A 19905-nucleotide genomic window follows, 5' to 3' on the forward strand; every position below is an offset into this window, starting at 1 on the left:
GTCCTGAGCCTCCATGAGGCTTGCAAATAACATAACCAATTATTTTAAGCTGATGACAACTTAACTCTGGTTACAATAAAAAGAAAAAAAAAGCAAAAAGAAAATTTTAAAACTCTATACTTTTACTTGTATTTTTTATATTGTGTATTTCTTTACAAATATTGTAGTTATAGGTTTGTTGTTTAGTCTTCATACTCAAGATGTGAGTGGTTTACACACTATAATTACAATGTTAGAGTATTTGTCTGTGCACTTTTAACAGTGAGTTTTGGCCAGATGTAGTGGCTCACATCTGTAATCCTACCACTCTGGGAGGCCGAGGCAGGTGGATCACTCCAGGTCAAGAGTTCAAAACCAGCCTGAGCAAGAGCGAGACCCCGTCTCTACTAAAAATAGAAAGAAATTAATTGGCCAACTAAAAATATATAGAAAAAATTAGCCTGGCATGTTGGTGCATGCCCGTAGTCCCAGCTACTCGGAAGGCTGAGGCAGGAGGATCACTTGAGCCCAGGAGTTTAAGGTTGCTGTGAGCTAGGCTGATGCCATGGCACTCTAGCCCTGGCAACAGAGTGAGACTCTGTCTCAAAAAAAAAAAAAAAACAAAACAAAAAAAAACAGTGAGTTTTATACTTTCAAATAATTTCTTTTTGCTCATTAGCATCTATTCTTTCAGATTGAAGAATTCCCATTAACAAACCTTGTAAGTCAAGCCTGGTGTTGATGAAATCCCTCAGGTTTTGTTTGTTTGGGAAAGTCTTTTTCCTTTAGAGTTGAAAGATAATTTTGCTGGATATAATATTCTGGGTTGAAAGTTTTTTTTCTTTTAGCACTTTGAATATGTCATGCCATTCCCTCCTGGCCTGTAAGTTTTCCACTGAAAAGTCTGCTGCAAGATATATTGGAGCTATTTCATGTTATTCACTTTTTTCTCTCTTTCTGCTAGAATCTTTCTTCTGTCTTTGACCTTTAAGAATTTGATTATTACATCCCTTGAGGTAGTCTTGTTTGGGTTGAATCTGTGTGGTGTCCTTTGACCGTCTTGTATCTGAATATCTATATCTTTCTCTAGGTTTGGAAAGTTTTCTGTTATTATTTCTTCTAATAAACTTTCTACCCTGATCTCTTTCTCAACACACTCTTTAAAGCCAATAACTCTTATATTTTCCCTTTTGAGGCTATATTCTAGATCTTGTAAGCATGCCTCCCATGGCCACTGCAGCTGGTGTCACACTTGGTCACACCATAAGCCCACTGGCTCTGAGAGCAACACAGCATCAGGGATTGCCCAAGGACTGCAGAACTGTGGCCTCACTGCCACTGAAATTTATTCTGTGCTCCAGGCCACTTTAGTCAGCTGGTGGTGAAGCCAGCCAGGACTCAGTTCCTCCCTGCAGGGGACACAATTCCCAATGGCCCAGGGTTCATATAAATCCTCCCTCCATGAGCACCAGCAGAATTCTGCCCAGTGTTGTGTTCTGCTGTGACAGGCACCACTGAGTTCCTGTGCAAACTTCCTCACTTGCTTTATTCTCCCTCTTCCAAGCACACAGATTCTCCCTCCCATGCCGGGTGCCTGGGGGTCGAGAGGGGTGATGTAGGCAGTGTAGGACTGTTCTTTCTACCCTCTTCAATGCCTCTTTCCTTGTTATTATGTTAAAACTAGGTACTATGATCACTCACCTGATTTTTTGGTTGATTATAAAGGTGTTTTCTTGTGTGAATAGTTCAACTTGTTGTCTCTGTAGGAAGGATGGTCATACAGAACCTTTTCAGTTTGATGTAGCCCCGTTTGTCTATTTTTGTTTCTGTTGCCTGTGCTTTTGGTGTCATTTCCAAGAAATCATGGCAAAATTTAATGTCAGAAAGCTTTTCTCTAAGTTTTCTTCTAAGAATTTTATAGTTTTAGGTCTCATGTTTAGATCTCTAAGCCATTTTGAGATAATTTTTTTTGTATATGGTGTAAGGTAAGGGCCCAACTTCATTCTTTTGCATGTGGATATTCAGTTTTCCCAAGACTATTTGTTGAAGACTGTCCTTTTCCCATTGAGTGAGCTTTGTACTCTTGTTGAAGATCATTTGATCATATAACCAAGGGTTTATTTCTGGGCTCTCTATTTTATTTCATTGGCCTCTATGTCTGTCTTTATGCTAGTACCATACTGTTTTGATTACTGTGGCTTTATAATATGTTTTGAAATAAAAAAACGTGAAACCACCAACTATCTTCTTTTTCAAAATTTGTTTAGGGTTCCTTAATATTCCTTCAGAATTTTAGGATGCATTTTTCTATTTCTGCCAAAAAAAATGTCATAAGGATTTTGATACAGATTCCAATGAATCTATAGATTATTTAGGGTAGTATTGACATTTGAACAATAAAGTCTTCTTATCTATAAACACACAATATCTTTCCATTTATTTGTGTGGCAATTTATTGGCTAAAATTTCTTTTAGCAATTTTTTATAGCTTTTGGTGTACAAGTCTTTTGCCCCCTTGGTTAAGTTTTTTCCTAAGCATTTTATTCTTTATGATGGAATTGTTTTCTTGATTTCATTTTTGTATTGTTCATTGTTAGTGTATACAAATGCAACTGATTTCTGTGTGTTGATTTTGTATCCTATAACTTTACTGAATTCTTTATTCAAACAGTGTTTTGTGGAATCTTTATGGTTTTTTATATATATAAGAGCATGTCAGCTGTGAACAAAGACAATTTTTCTTCTTCCTTTTCAATTCGAATGGCCTCTCTTGGCAGGCTTAGTTGTAAACATGCAAGTCCTCCCTTAACATTTAAAAAGGGGTGGGATGTAAGGGTGGTTCAACATATGAAGATTTATCAATGTAGATCACCACATTAAAAGAAAGAAAGACAAAAACCACGTGATCTTCCCAATCGATGTAATTTTTTTTTTGGTCTTAATTGCTCTAAGACTTTTAATATTCTGTTTTTTGGGGGGTTAGGGACTTGTTGGGGGTTTTAGATTTCTTTGAGACAGGGCTTTACTCTGTTGCCCAGGCTAGAGTGCAGTGGTGTCATCATAGCTCACTGCAACCTTAAACTCCTGGGCTCAAGCTATCTCCTGCTTCAGCCTCCTGAGTAGCTGGGACTATAGGCATGTGCCACCATGCCCAGCTAATTTTTTTTATTTTTTTTATTTTTTGTAGAGACAAGGATTCACTGTTGCCCAGGCTTCAATACTCTGTTAAATAGAAGTGGCAAAAATAGGCATCCTTTTGCCTTATTCCTAATCTTAGAGAAAAAGCTTTCAGTTTTCACCATTGAGTATGATGTTAGCTTTTATGGGCTTTTCATACTGCCTTTATTGTGTGCAGGCAGTTTCCTTCTATTCCCAGTTTATTGAGTGTTTTTTATCATGAAAGGGTGTTGAATTCTGTCAAACGCTTTTTCTGCATCAATTGGGAAGCTCATGTGGGTTTTGTCCTTCATTCTTTTAATGTGGTGTATTATATTGATCAATCTTCACATGCTGAACCACGCTTGTACCCCCTACCCACAACCCTTTTTAAATGTTAAGGGAAGACTTGCATGTTTACAACAGAGCCTGCCAGGACAGGCCTGTTACCCTGGGCTGGAGCTAATACTTTGTGTAAATGGGTCCTGAGGCTCTCCCTCATGGCCAACTCATAAACACTGCTCACGTACATCTTCCAGGGCAAAACTGTGGATTCAGTGGTCTCCTCATCCCTAACAAGAAGGTTTATGCTCACAGATCAATGCCAAGAAGATATAAGATCATATTCCATTTTATTTTTCTTCTCCAGGCACTTATTGGTTGACCTGAGGCTTTTACCCTCCAGAGAGAGAAAGAGAGGAGACAAACAGACAGATGATAAATGTGACAACTGTGACCTCTGAGAACTTAAGACCATGTTCTGAGCTAGGCAGCAAGCTAGCAGGCACCATGCTAAGGCCTTTACATGTATTATATTATTTAATTTTCAAAACAGTCCTATTATCAGGCATTGTTTTATAGGTTAGGAGACTAAGGCTCAGTGAAAACTAACAGCCAGAAGTGGTAGGACCAAAATTCAAACTCCAGACTATTGACCTCCAGGACCCATGTTCTTAACTGTTGCACTATAGTGTCATTGTACACCCACAAACTTAACCCTGTTTGATCTTTGGAGCTAACGATTCAGTTGCCCATGGAATATATGAAGGCAATGCTACAACCCAGCCAGCAGGGTCAACAGGGGCTCCAGGGACCCACCAAAGACCTTTAATATGGAGCAGAAAGCCATCAAGATCCTCAAGAAGAATCTTGAGTCTTTACAAGGTTGTCCATCTCACTGTGCCTCATTTATTTCTAAAATGAATGGCACTCAGGGAGATTACCCATTCCCTATTTGGAGTTTTTGTTTATTTCATTGTCTTATCCTAGCTGCTCATCTTTCAAAAATCAGTATATACCTTTGGAAAGGATAACCCCTTTGCAAAGCATCCCCTGTGCCCCAGCGTGGGCTGAGCAGACCTACTCTGTGCTCCCGTGACCCTTGTACCTGTGTGAGTGTCCAGAGGCATCTTTTCATTGTCACACAGCCTCCCCTCCTCCACCAGACCAGAAGTCCTTGAGGGCAGAGAATGACTTCCCACTCTGCTTAGCACAGCGCTCATATGCAGGGGCACTTGCTAATGTTGGCTGAGCGAACAGCATCTCAAGGTAGCCTCTCTGCTTCTTTTCCTCCAGGCCTTGTTCTGGCTTAGGGACGCCTGCTTACTGCCCGACCACCACGCCCAGACCATCTAACCAGGTCTGCTCACCTGAACCCAGGTGTCTGACTCCTCCCCTGACCTTTTACTCCCCCAACCTTTCTAGGGTCAGTGCTACCAGCCCACCTCCTCTCCTTGAACCTGTGACCCTCTGCCACACTATAGCCTTCCTACAAGGCTCCAAGTGTTGTCGAGGCCACACTGCATTCAGAGACGCAGAGCCCAGCACCCCAGACCATACGGCCTCCCCCACTGCTCCAGTCACATCCCAGAAGTGCCACCTCCCTGATGAGCAGCAGCACAAAGCCACACGGTGAAAGCTCTGACTTCTAATTTCCTGCTCAAACATATTTATATATAGTCATAACATTCCAAATAAAGTATTTCACTGAACAGGGACTAGTCCCAAATCAAATAAACATCTAGTTTAAGAGAACACACTTCCCCCCATGGATTCCATCGTGCACCCTCTCTTAAGGGAGTTACTATCAAATGTTAAGTAGTTTCTTATGAACATAAATTTCTCCATCACTAACATCTGTTTTCCATTCATTCATGTTTGTTTCTCTGATTAAAGTGTCATTTCGGATCCAATTTCTCAGCCTTGGTTGAAAAGAAAGTTAAGAATCGAGTGCAATGTGATGTAAATGAAAGGAAATAGATAATTTACTTTGGGCATAGTTTTTTAAAGTCATCAAGACCTGGAGAGACTACTTCAGGAAACAAATGTTAGTAAATCACAAGGGGACAGAGGAGAACTGCCCGAAAGAACTGGGCCTTGGGGGTATAACCTCAGAGCCCAGCGCTGGAGAACGGGATCAATGTTCCCATCAGAGACTGCACGACAGGGTGTCCAGGAAACAGGAAGTTCACCAACCTGCAGCTCACTACCTCACACAGCACTGGGATGACCCCATTAAAGTACTAAGACACACATAAATAAATGCTGCCTGTTATTGTTAGGTACAAGGAAAGGCATGACCCCACATTCCTCCCCATTCACAGCCCCAATTCCCTGTCCTCCTTTCAGAGAAGAAAAAAAAAAAAAAACCTGATTTATAGCAAAATTCCTCCAGACTCATCTTTTCCCATTTTTGTCTCCAATCCTCTCTTGAACCCATTCCAATTCAAACTTCCACCCATTTATAGAAAATGTCTTTGGCAAGACATTTGTAAATTCAATAGTCAGTTCTTAGTCTTTATCCTACTTGACTGTCAGCAGCATTTGATGTAGCTCACCCCTCCCTCCTGCTTTGGAACTTTGCTTCCCAGACCCCACTCGTCCAGTTTTCCTTCTGCCTCAGTGGCCAAACCTCTCTGTCTCCTGCTGGTTCTCACCACATCCAGACCATGCACCGTCGGAACACCCCAGCCTCAGCTCTGGGCCCTCTTGTCTGTATCAACACTCGTTCTTGTTGTCATCTCAAGGCTTTAAATTCTGTCTATACATTGGCCAGTCCCAAAATTGTATCTCCACCTTGGACCTCTTCCACGCTAAATATGCAACCACCTACTTCAGCCAAAGCCTCAAGTACCTTAACTTTCTCCTTCTTTCTCTATACCAGGATCCTCCAACTTGAATGTGCGTTTAACCTCCCGAGATTGCCGGGCTGTGCCCCCACATTCTGATTCAGCAGGTCCAGGGCATGGCCTGAGAATTTGTGTGTCTAACAACTTCCCAGAAGTTGCTGTTGCTGGTTGTGAGGACCGTTGCTTCATACCTGCCGATGGCCACTGAGTCCTATTGTTGTGTTCTCCTTTTCGTGGCCTCTCTCACTGATTTCCACGTACCCCCTTTCCTTATTATCTCACACAAGGACCTGGTGCCTCCCACACTCTACCCCAACCATCCTGTACCTGCAATCACAGGTGCAGCTTCTGAAAATGCTGCGTGCATTCACTTCTTCCTCTCTCCACTTTCTTCAAGACATCTGCACTGCTCGGAGAATATAGTTAAGACTCCCTAATGTGACAGCAGAGATTTCTCATAACTTGACCCCAAAGTCCTTCTGCAATCTTATGTCTTCCTTCATCCCAGTAGAGACACTCTATTCCACCCATGTTAACATTCTGTTTTCCCAAAGACTCTTATTTCTACTTCTTTCATAATGGTCTAGAGAATTGGGGAATACAGAGGTGGAAACAAGTCTCAAGCATTCCACATCCTAAGTGTGTGACGGTAGAGGCAGTCATTTATCACGCAGGGCCTCAGGGCCTTTTATCTTCATGACAACTGGCAATGATAGTACCTGGGCCTTCCTGGGGGGAAAGCGTGAAGATTTATGAGAAAATGTATTCAACACGGGCATCGCCATGCCTGATGCACTGCAGCTGCCTGACAGTTCAGGATGTTTACATAACAATTCAATAGTATGTACACAATGTATGTGATCTCCATGATACAGTCCTGGGCTAGGCCTGGGCCTCTAGAAAAGGTTTCTCTGATTGAAGTTATCAGCCCTGTTGAAAGTTAAACCCTCATTAGCCATCCACTTACCCGACAAGGCTATTTCTCAAATCGGCAAACTCAAGAGCCTTTTCCCAATGGAAATCGAATTGGTGTTTGTGTGCCTTGAACAGTCAAGGGTCATTCATGTTATTCTTATGTGAGTCAAGGTGACAGTCCCTGGCAGGACTGAGGTCTTCACTCTCAGTCTCAGAGAAGCCAAGACATGTACTTACTACATCAAAAGGATGATTGTCAGCATTATCTCATGTTTGCCTATGTGAAGTTTCAAATTTGCAAAATAAAATAATATTCTCTCATTATTTTCTAAAATTTAATCTTCCCTTTGGAAAAAAAATATATATATATATATATATTTTTTTTTTTTTTTTTTTTTTTTTTTGAGACAGAGTCTCACTTTGTTGTCCAGGCTAGAGTGAGTGCCGTGGCGTCAGCCTAGCTCACAGCAACCTCAAACTCCTGGGCTTGAGTGATCCTTCTGCCTCAGCCTCCCGAGTAGCTGGGACTACAGGCATGCGCCACCATGCCCGGCTAATTTTTTTTTTTTATATATATATCAGTTGGCCAATTAATTTCTTTCTATTTATAGTAGAGACGGGGTCTCGCTCTTGCTCAGGCTGGTTTTGAACTCCTGACCTTGAGCAATCCGCCCGCCTCGGCCTCCCAAGAGCTAGGATTACAGGCGTGAGCCACAGCGCCCGGCCGAAAAAATATATATTTTAAAGTAATTTTTTTTTTAATTTTTTAGGCTTACCTCCAATTCCTTCAGCTTCCAGAACAGGCTTTGCAGAATTTTCCATGAGGGAACGCATGAGAGAGAAATTACAAGCAGCGAGGGTGAGAGAAACCACATGAATATTCTGTTTAGTGCTGATTGCAGTTTTCCGGGCTTGTCTAGCTTGCTTTGTGCACTTCAAACTGCATGGATTTGAATATCATGCAGTTTATCCCTCAAGTTTTAAATGTTAATGTTGTTTTTTGCATAGGCACAGATGAAAATGATGCTTAAGAATTTAATGTCATTTTCGAACCCATTTTCCTTGCTCTTACCCCTTAACGAGATACAGCGTGTTTTGTACTGATTATTCTCTACTGAGATGGCAGCTGAGGTTTTTACAGCGTTCTTGACATTATGTAGCAGTAATTTTCTGTTCGGCTTTCTAGTCCAAAGCAGAAAGTGCATTGCTACAGGAAATTCCCACCCCTCGACCTCAGCGCTTACGGAGTCCCACTGTGAAAGAATTGGAGACTGAATTCGGCACGGAGGTAAGAAAGGAATGATCTCGACTTTGTGATCAATGGCAGTAAAGCAGAACGCAGTCTCCAGCAAAAGTTTCTGGAAAGAGCCGTGCACAGAGAACGTGTTAAATGCTTACTAATGATGACAGTAGCTACTACTGATAGGGTACTACTCTGTCAGGCATTTTGCCCAGTCCCGTGTTTTCGCACTACGTTATCCCAACACTAGATATGTACTATTATTTTTACTCACGTTTGACAGAGGAGGAAACTGAGGTTCAGAGTGGCTGTGAAGCCGCCCCATGCCTCAGAGCATGCATGTGGAAGAATCGGGATTTGATCGCAGCTCTGTCTCATTCCCGGTGTGTCTCATTGACTCGGTGTTGATGGATCCATGGATCTTGCTGGGAAGCCGGATCCATGGATCTTGCTGGGAAGCAGAGAGACAGTAAAAGTACAGTAGGGTCAGATGGCATGGGGCCTTGAGTGTCACACTGAAGAGTCTCAGTGGTTTTCTATAAGCCATGGAAAGCTATCGACAACAGGCTGGGGAGGTGGAAGCCCTGGGGTGATTTTTGTTCAATGAGAGGTGCTGGTGCAGAATCTCAATGTGGGTTCCTCCAGAGACATGTATAAAGGAAGGGACCAGACCTGGAGAAACAGATTTAGAAAGTATTCCTACCGTGGTGAGTTTTGAGGTTTTGGAAATTCCTTTGTTACCTGAGGGAAAAAAGACCAAACAAGGAGGGTCTTGATGCTTGGAGAAAACCTTACAGTTTAGACCCTTGAGGAGCAGAGGAAGCCAGGAAAAAGAAAGACTGTCAGAAATGTAAGTAAAGGACAAGCACTCAGAGCGCAGAAGAAGGAATGGAAAGAAAAACAGAGCACATGGCTCATGAAGTGTTTGCAAGTCCAACCCAATTCTTTTGTTGTTATTGTTATTGTTTTTCTTGGTTTGAGTTGTTTTTAACCATTAAGACCAGACAGCACAGGCTTTAGGAATATTTCTGTAGCACAACCCCTGATTTCTTAAATGATGCCTTTGCTTTTTCTATGATGAGATGTTATAAAATGTTTCTTATATTCATTCTAAACAGACCACAGATTGCATGACTGCAAGGAAAGTTATAGGCTTGCTTATGTTTTGTGGTCTTTAGTTAGGAACACCAGTCAGTCCAGTGAAATGGCTTTACTATAATTTGCTATATGCCTTCAGGATTCATTCTACTGAGAAGACATTTATTTTCCTTTAATTCCAACTTAGTTTCTTTATTATAAAAGCCAACGTTTGTTTTAAAAGATTGGAAAATAGAGAAGAAATATCTGAAATCCCATCAGCTTGACACAAATACTTTGGTTATTTTAGTAGGTATGAGATGCTCAGCATCTGGTCAAGTTGGGTAGGCAAGAGAGGGTTCGTGCCCTTATTATATCTGGATTTTTCTACACTTTCTGATTGGTAATCACTTCACAAAATCATTCCAAAAATTAGATATTATGATTCATGTAGCTCTCACTGTTCATGGGCCATGGATAGTGATATCTCAAATAAAGTGGGAAGTTCTAGAAGTAAAAGCATCCATCCCAAATACCCTATTGGCTAATAGGGTATTTATGTGTCCATTTCTCCTTGTGATCAAGGCCTTGGTGTATATGCCATTCTGTTCCATATCTCCTAAGAGCCATTCTCATGGCTTTGAGGCAAACATCAACTGCTTGTCTTTAGACCTGATCTCATATTTATAATAGAATGAGTTGCAAGCACAGTTCTTCATGTATACGCCTAAACCCAGAAGGAATATCCTAAAAATGGTCCATTTATATCCTGCTGGTCAAAGAGTATAGCACATGCAGAGGCCAGACACTAGAGCTCAGCTGCCCAGGGCTAAATGCGGAAAACCTCGCTCATTCGTGGTGTGGCCTTTCATGTGTCGCTTAGCTACTCTCTGGAACCCACTTTCCACCTCTGTAAAACAGGGATAATACCAGAACCTAACTAACTCTAGGTATTGTTTGAGGATTAAATAAATTAATACATGTTGCAGTGTTTTGCAACAGGACCTGGCACATGATAAGCCCTATCTGTTTAAGTATTAGGTACCATTGGAACCTGTACAGTCAGAGACAAAAGCAGAGACCAGTTGAGAATACTCTGGTCAGTGATCCAAATTTACCAACACAAACCACTGCTTAATCTCTTTTGCATTTCTTCTCACTTTATATTCAGCAGACTTGTAATAAGAGAACAAATGCAAATCTATAAGAACACATAAATATCAAAGAAGAAGTAACACAGAACACTTGAAAACTTACCCTCTACTAGATATGACCAAAGTCTCTCTACGTGTGGCCCTGGTTCACTGTCCCATGGTACCTAAGATGTAGTCTTTTAACACACTCTAACTGTCACCCAGCCAGCATCTATGGGCTCCTGCCAGGTATCTAGTGGGCTGTAAACACACAGCAGTCACAGTAACAGCCTGTCCTTGAGGAGTTCAGTGGGGGTGACAGACACATTCATACTCAGTAGAGGTACAGGGTGGTGTGGTTCTGTGGTGGGTGTCATTAGGAGCCCACCAAAATGGCATCTAACCTCAGCCTTACAGTCAGGTTATATAAAATTTGAAGTATCTTGGATTGGGCAATTTTTTAAAAATATGACACCGAGAACACAAGCAATAAAAGGATAAATAGGTACATTGGACTTCATCAAAATTAAAAACTTGTGATTCAAAGGAAACCATCAAGAATGTAAAAAGATAACACAGAGAATGAAGTAATTTATTTGCAAATTGTATATCTTGATCAGCATCAGGACTAGTATTAAGAAAATATAAAAATTTGAGGGGTCTACAAGACAACCATGTTTGGGTATCTTTTAGGGAAATGAAAGTATTGATTATAGCTTAGAAGAGAGACCTGGGCTGGAACCAACGTACTTTTTTTTTTTTTTTCTTTTGAGACAGAGTCTCACTCTGTTGCCCAGGCTAGAGTGCCGTGGCGTCAGCCTAGCTCACAGTAACCTCAAACTCCTGGGCTCAGGCGATCCTGCTGCTTTAGCCTCCTAAGTAGCTGGGACTACAGACATGCACCACCATGCCTGACTAATTTTTTCTATATATTTTTAGTTGGCCAATTAATTTCTTTCTATTTTTAGTAGAGACGGGGTCTCGCTCTTGCTCAGGCTGGTCTCTAACTCCTGATCTTGAGTGATCCTCCCGCCTCAGCCTCCCAGCATGCTAGGATTACAGGCGTGAGCCACTGCGCCCAGCCCGTACTTTGTTATTATGCTGTAGTAAATGTAACTAGACTTGAGATGGTCTAGCTTGAGTTAGAAGAGGGCCTTATAATATATATAACCTTCTTGGAAGATTCAACAAATTTAAGGGTGAAAAGGAATTCTTAGCTGGTTGCATGCACATATGAAGACAGGCACTCAATACTTGATTGCTGGACTGAAATTGAATATAATTATTACTTTATGATCATACAAAGGTATTATAGATAATAGTTCTCTAAAATTTAATTCAGTATATTCAATTGTTTTAAGTATTAATATATTTAATGGCCTTTAATGTACTGATACAATTTACTTTTAATTTTTTTTAGATTTTGATAAAAATTTTGAATTATATACTTTTTTATCCAGTTTATAAATATTGTAATAAAACCAATACTGCAATAAACCAATAAGTCAACGAAATGATATTATCTAAACTTATCATCTATATGAACCAAGTAGGAAGAAACAAAAAAAGAATAAAATATTAATTTCCATATCCATATGTTGCCACATGGAATTTAACCCACTTATTTTCTAAACTACTAGTGTTAGGATTTCTGCCTGGTCTTGTGTTTTATTATCATCTTCACAGATCTCTAAAACCCAAGGCTTGCCTATACAGAATCAAGTTTCTCTTCTTTCTCACAGGTTGGCCTCTATTTTTGTTTTGTGTGTTTTCGAAGACATCTTCTCTCTCTCAGGCTATAGGAGATGGGGGATTCTGAGGCAGACAAGAATAGAATGGCCTCATCAGCAATGTGTGAGAAGTCTTAGCCCAATTTTATGAGGTGACTGGATCTGGCAGAATTTAAGAAAGCCTTCCTGACCAAACACGGGCATCTCTGAGCTTTATTCTACTTTGTTTTTTGGATTGCTTATCCTTACACTATGTAATAGTCATCTGCTTCCTTCCTCATCCTCAAAAACACATTTGAACTTTCGGAATTTACCAAGACAAATAATAACTCCTTTATTTTGCATTGCATTATGGAATGCATTCATCAGCACAGCTTCAACTTGTGTACAACTGTGTTGGTAGATAACTATTTACCCTTAACACTGCAAAATGGGAAAACAGAGGAAAAGTATATAAATTTTACATACATGGGGACTGTATATATTCTCTTGATTTTATGATAGATTAAACCCAACTGACAACTTCATTTTTATTCTGGTCATTGCTGAACATTGAGCTCCACATAGATGACATTTTACAGCACCTTGACTTAGCTATACCAGGTACCTCTAGCTTTCAATCCCAGGGGCATCCTGCCTCTACAGGAGGCCTGTGAAAGCCCACTCAGTTATTCTGATACATATGCAAAACTGGGAAACTCCAGGGGCTTACCCTCTGGGGCAATCCTCAACCATGTAGTGGCCAAGGGAAAAGTCCTCCTTTACCTGTGAAGGTCCATTGAAAATCAACTGACAAAAGGCAGATTAATCGGAGAAAAGATATACAAATTTGTGAATGGGCACGAGGGGAAAATCACAGACAAATTACCCCACCATGCAATGGGGTACAGATGGTTAAATACCCTTCTTCCTAGGGAAAAAGGGAGATGGGATAGTGTGGATGATTTTAAGGGGATAGTAAATGATTGTCAGGGGAACTCACCTGGTTCGAAGAACACACAAAGTCTGTTGTGCCTGCAGAGAAGACAATGGTTTGTGACAAAAGTCTGTCCAGGTGTGTTGACAGACTTCAGTCTTTCTTTCTGAGATGAGAGTTCAGCTAATGAAAACTCAGGGAAGGAACCAGAGGTCATTTTTTCTTCTTTGAGGGACCAGACTTCAGGCAGATAAGGGAACTTCAGAGAACAACTTTGTCCTGTACTTTGGGAAAGACAGAGAATTGACAGACAGGAGAGGGAACAGTCAGAGAGATGTTGAGGCCTCTTGTTCAGTTCAGCATGTTGAAGTGCCGTATTTCGGGATATCAGTTTCTGAGCCCTATCAACCACTTGGGTGGACAGATATTTAGACAAATATCCCCTTCTTCCATGTCCTAGGCATACAAGTCTGGGCAGCATTCTACATGTGTCTTAGAACATCCCCAGTGGGATGAAACTCTGTTGCCCACAGCCCACTCAATAAAGTTCTCTTGAATTGACTTTCCATCCTGTTTAATTCTTCCTAGTCCCCAACTCCTGTTCTTTGGTATGGCTCCTCAAAATCAGCCACAGACACAAAAAACAAACAAAAACCTTTACCTCAAACTCTGGTTTCTGGCAGGCTAAAAGAAAACATTTTATAGTCACATTATATGATACAAACTAGGAGGCAATAGAAAGACATATAAGAAGAAAACTAATGATGTGATAACAACAACACCATTAATGAGCCTAACTGGTTCTATTTCATGTACATTGCTTTATCTGATGCTCAAACCAAGTGCTCTAAGTTGTGTTCGAGTTGGAATTCAAAGCCAAATAGTCAGACGTCAGAGATGATGGTTTCAATTACCAAGCTCTGTAGAACAGTGCCTGATATAAATCAGACAATAAGATTCTGGGAAAAAAAGAGAGTTCATCTTAGGGTGGAGTAGTCTGAGAAAGGAAGCAGCTTTGCATGGTCTTGAAGAACAGGTAGGACTTGGGAACGACATGTTGAAGGTCCCCAGTGAAGATATATTACATTGCTGTTGTTAGGTGAAAATTATTCCATGGTGTAAGATAAGCCTCAGTGCAGATACTAATGATCAAGTTTCTCCCATAGGTAGAATAAGTTTGTCCTTCTTAATATGAATATCTAGATATACTACTGAGGGCTTAGAATTGCCCAAAAGGAAGGCTTGGCATTTGGGTTATGCAAGGTGAAAAAGAGGAGCCGCTAGGTTCTAGAAGGGGTAGATTAGAAGGAGAGATGGATTAGAAGGTGGAAATAGCTCCTTGTGGATTGGCTCTCAGAGGAGAAAGAAAACACCCATAAGATAATTATTACATCAGGCAGGTAGAGGCAGAAGGCTCAGCTCACCTGTGTGGATAGATCTGCAGGCTCCGTGAGAAGGACAGTCCTTGTGCCCTAGAGGGGCGTATGTTGGATTTATTTACATTAGTGATGCTTTTCTTTACAGACTGTTTAAAAATGATCTTCTGTGAATTGAATAATCTATTAATCTATAGGGTAAAATAACGCTTTTCTTTTCTTTTTCTTTTCATTTTTTTTTTTTTTTGAGACAGAGTCTCACTTTGTTGCCAAGGCTAGAATGAGTGCCGTGGCATCAGCCTAGCTCACAGCAACCTCAAACTCCTGGGCTCAAGCGATCCTTCTGCCTCAGCCTCCCGAGGAGCTGGGACTACAGGCATGCACCACCATGCCCAGCTAATTTTTTTTCTATTTTTTTAGTAGAGACAAGGTCTCACTCTTGCTCAGGCTGGTCTCGAACTCCTGAGCTCAAACGATCCACCTACCTCAGCCTCCCAGAGTGCTAAGATTACAGGCATGAGCCACCACACCTGGCCAATGCTTTTCATTTTAGGGTTTACTAAATATAAAATTTTGTATTTGTTTAGTCTTGAGAGAGACAAGAGTTGAGTAAGAAAATATTCAGCAAGCTTAACCTTCAAAGATACAGTCATGCATCGCTTAACAATAGGGATACGTTCTGAGCAATGTGTTAGGCAGTTTTGTCATTGTTCAAACATCAGAGTGTACTTGCACAAACCCGGATGCTATAGCCTACTGGATGCTATAGCCTACTGCATACCTAGCTGTAGACTATTGCTCCTGGGTACAAATTTGCACAGCAGCATGTTAGCATACTGAATACTGTAGGCAATTGTAACACAACAGTGTTTGTATATCTAAATATAGAAATGGTACACTAAAAACACACTATTATAATCTTACAGGGTCACCATCATAAATGTGGTCTATCATTATGTAGTACAGTACCCAACTGTATTGGAAATTTGTAAGCATTTCATTCCTTAGTAATAATGAAATGAATTAACAGTCCAGAAGATAATAAGCCTTTGGAGGGTTAACCCTCATTTTAGAACATACTAAGTTTCTTGATTTAAATGGTTGATCTATCCATTTTTTTCCACTCATATAGTCAGGTAAAGAGGTAGGAAGCACTCAACAAGAAGATGACACCCAAAGTTATGCAAGAGTGAAGTTCCATGTTTCTGCACGAAAAATCAAGTCTAAACCCCAGGTAAGAAATCCCATCTTTTTAAATCATGTTTGTCTGTTTGTGTTTTTCAAAAATATCCAATAAGAAATGACTACATAAAGCAGATGTGTGTCTGTAAAAAAAAAAAGAAGAAGAAGAAATGACTACATACATAACCTGACTCCTATTTCCATGGAGTATGTAATAAAAAAGTGTGAGAAATAATTCCTACTTTGAAAATCCTAAAATCTAGCTAGAGAAATTATAGATACTGCCTGATTTGAGTATCAGGCAGTATCTGATTTTCAAAGTAGGCAGTATCTATACTGCCTACTAGCTAGAGATATTATAAAATCTAGCTAGAGAAATTATAGATACTGCCTGATTTGAGGAAAAGAGGTAGGGGTACAAGGAAAAAATAGGAAATGTCAGTGATAGGACAATTTGCTCAGCTCCAAAATTGCACCAGCTTTTATCATGGAAATAAAAGAAGACTATTAACTCAAGAAGAATTTTTTTTAAAGTCTTTTTTTTTTTTAAAGAAAATGTTATCACATCCTGTATTTCTCATAATTAAAACTATCTCAGCATTGGCATTTAAAACAATGAGTCCACTTTTTGGCTTTTAATAATCTATTCTGAAGCATTGACTTCTGTAAATAATATATTTATGTGCTTATTGGACTGTAAATACTTGCTGGTTTTTTAAAAAGTAACTAATTAGAGTTACTATTAAAGGAGGCTTCCAACCACCTCTTGTACCTGTTACAGTTCATTTCCAGTAATCTCAAGCCTTTAACAAAGATAAGACGCTTAGGAGGCCTAGAATGAGCCTGATGTCGTTAGCATCAAGCCAGCCGTCAGTTAACTGCGCAAATTTCATTTCACTTTAAAAATCAGAAATTGCAAATGGGCATTTATTGAAACCTTAAAATCTGTACCCCCATAATATGCCAAAATAAAAAAAAAATTAAAAAAAAATCAGAAATTGCTATTGCTCCTTGCTTCTCCTTAGGTTCCACCAGGTTTCCCTTCTGCAGAAGAGGCCTATAATTTCTTTACTTTCACCTTTGATCCTGAACCAGAGGAAGCAGAGGAAAAGCCAAAACATGGAGATGGAACTCACCAAGAGGAGGAGGAAGGGGAGGAAGAGCCACCTACAGAAGAAGGAGCCAACAGAATGGTATTTCATACCGTGATGGTAACAGGGAGGGGAGGAGCACTTCAAGGAAAAATGATGATGGCGCTATCCCCCAAGGAAGAAAGTGGCTGGGGAGAAACCCGCCACCACCACCACCACGCAGACCAACCCATCTACCAGATTCACGTGGTTTTCTGTAGCTCTTGAATATACCCCACAATTTGGGTAGTAAGGACTTTGATTAAATCTGTCTATCTTTCTTTTGTGGAAAAAAAATATTGGAATAATGTGGCTTGTGGATTTTTCTTTCTGGACTCCACACGGTGATTAGTATTCATTTAACATGCAAAATGTGTGCCTCTCCAAGGCAAACGAAACCTCGGTCTCTCTCTTCCCACAGTCTTACAAGTGAGCAGCTTTGTGTGCCCAATACCATGCCCAGGCTGCAATTCAGATTTTATAATTATGGGTGGTATGCGTGAGATAAAAGGAAAACACACCATTAAAAAATGGTCAAAGGTATTGAATAGACATTTCCCCAAAGAAGATATGCAGATGGTCGATAAGCACATGAAAAGATGCTTAACATCACTAATCATTAGGGAAATGCAAATCAAACCCACAATGAAATACCACTTTGCACCCATTAGAATGGCTATTAGCCAAAAACAAAAAACAGAAAATAAACGTTGTAGAGGATGTGGAGAAATTGAACTTTTGTGCACTGCTGGTGAGCATGTAAAATGGTACAGCTGCTGTGAAAAACAGTATGGTGGTTCTTCAAAATTTAAACACAGAATTACAATATATACCCAAAAACATTGTAAACAAGGACTTGAACATTATATTTGTGCACTAATGTTCATAGCAGCATTATTCCCAAGAGTCAAAAGGTAGAAGCTTGAGACCACAAGAATATTCTGCTTTCCCAGAAAAATGAAGAAAATATATTAATTTATGAAAATTTTTAAAAAAATTTTTAAAAAGTAGAAGCAACCCAAGTGTTCATCAACAGATAAATGGATAAACAAAATTCAAAATGCCTTATATATATAACCAAATATTATTCAACATTAAAAAGGAAGGAGATTCTGATACATGCTGTAACACTGATAAACTTTGAAGACATTATGAAAAGCAAAGTAAGCCAGTCACAAAAGAACTAATATTATGTGATTTGACTTATATGAAGTACCTAGAGTAGTCAAAATCATAGAGACAGAAAGTAGAACAGTGTTGCCAGGGACTGGGGGAACTAGGGGATGGAGAGTTATTGTTTAATGGGTACAGAATTTCATTTTGGGAAGATAAGATGTTTTGGAGATGGATGGTGACCATGGTTGCACGACAACATGAATATATCTAATGCCCCTGAACTATACACCTAAAAATGGTTAAAATGGTTAAATTTAAGTCATGTGTATTTTACCACATTTAAAAAAAAAAAAAGGAAAACATATGAGAACATTCCAGAATTTACATAGTTGACATATTTCTGTGCTTAACTTATAATTTCCTCCCTTGAAAGATGCTTCCCAGAAATGTATCTTCTTACCTAGGTCTACAGAAGCTTGGGAATATTTCAGCTTATTTCATAACAATTATTATATAAATCAGTGTTCAGCTTGCTCTGGCTCTCTCATAAGGATTTCTCATGAGGGTACAGACAGAATGGCCAACACTGCACTCACCTGCAGGCTGAGAGTAGAGGGTTGGCTACCAAGGTGGCTCATTGACCCTTGCCGTGTGGACCTCCTCATGATGTTGCTTGAGTGTCCTCCTACCATGACAGCTGGCTTCCACCAAAGCAAGTGATCTGGGAGAGAACCCAAGGGAGAGGCCACAGTGCCTATTAGGACCTAGTCTCAAAAGTCACCTACCATCACTTCTGCCATATTCCTCTCGTTAGAAGCAAGTCATGAAGTAGTGTGCTCTCTCAAAGGGAAGAGAATTAGGCTCCACCTTTTGAAAGTAGAAGTCTCAATCTGTAGGCATCTTCTGAAATCATGACACTTTTCTCCAAGGCCACTTCTCACTTGCCTTTTGCCTTTTTACTTTCCAGAAGCTGTTTCTAAAACTGCCCTTTAAATCACACATACTTTGAAGCCCTTCCCTGTAGTCCATGCATGTTCTTGCCTGCCCAGATACTTTTTCAGTATTTTCATACTCAAGGTAGATGTAGTCTTTCTGAATAAAGTTTTAGATCATCCATAGTCCCCTCCACTAGCTTCGCTTTTCTGTCTTCTCTGCACTTTTTCTCAATTGAGATTTGAGATCTCAATCTCAATTGAGATTTTTCTCAATCTGACTTTGCTCTCCACAAAGCAGAGTTGAGAAGCTAGGAGCAAGGAAGATTGCATACTGCTATTTGCTGATTTTCTCTTTTTACTTTTTTTTGATGTTTTGGCATTTCTCTGTCTTCAGGTTATGTTGAAAGCACGGTTTCCAGGTAGATTTACTTTTCCCTCATTGTTTTGGGCACTAGGGGAGAAATTATTAGGAGGCAGGTAGCCAGGCTACCACCATCGTCTTCAGCTACCTGGAAGTCTGCACAGGATTTTAAAAGATGTTGCTCATAAGTGGATACCAGGTTTAATTATTCAAAAGAAGAGGTAAGAGAAAAAGAAGAAGAGGAAGAAGGAGAAAGAGAAAGAGAAGGAAAAAAAAGAAAGAGAAGGGGAAAAGTTTGAAAAATATTGAAATAAAATTAATATACTTAAGCTAACATTTGTGATTTAACCCCTATGGTTAGGATTTTTACATGCATCATTTAATTTTATCCTCACAAAGTGCTAAGAGGTAAGCTCTATTAAAATATCCATCCTACAATTGAGGAAACTGAGGAATAGTAGGTTAAATAAGTTCCCTCAAGCCCCCTAAGCAGTATGAGTTGAAGCCGGGATTCAAACCCAGGCAGTCTGA

At 40.0% G+C, this 19905-nt stretch overlaps 1 protein-coding gene across 3 annotated transcripts in view; it reads left to right on the forward strand.

Moving 5' to 3' along the window:
• CC2D2A (coiled-coil and C2 domain containing 2A) overlaps positions 1-19905 on the forward strand; it is a 110466-nt gene that overhangs the window by 13659 nt on the left and 76902 nt on the right. For all 3 annotated transcript variants that reach the window (XM_012737565.3, XM_076001102.1, XM_076001101.1), the window contains 4 exons: positions 7949-8037; positions 8365-8466; positions 15783-15884; positions 16858-17025. In XM_012737565.3, the coding sequence (XP_012593019.2) occupies positions 7949-8037; positions 8365-8466; positions 15783-15884; positions 16858-17025 (461 nt within the window). The remainder of the gene's footprint in view (positions 1-7948; positions 8038-8364; positions 8467-15782; positions 15885-16857; positions 17026-19905) is intronic.

Source organism: Microcebus murinus, chromosome 3 (assembly GCF_040939455.1).
Source record: "Microcebus murinus isolate Inina chromosome 3, M.murinus_Inina_mat1.0, whole genome shotgun sequence".
Lineage (NCBI taxonomy): Eukaryota > Metazoa > Chordata > Mammalia > Primates > Cheirogaleidae > Microcebus > Microcebus murinus.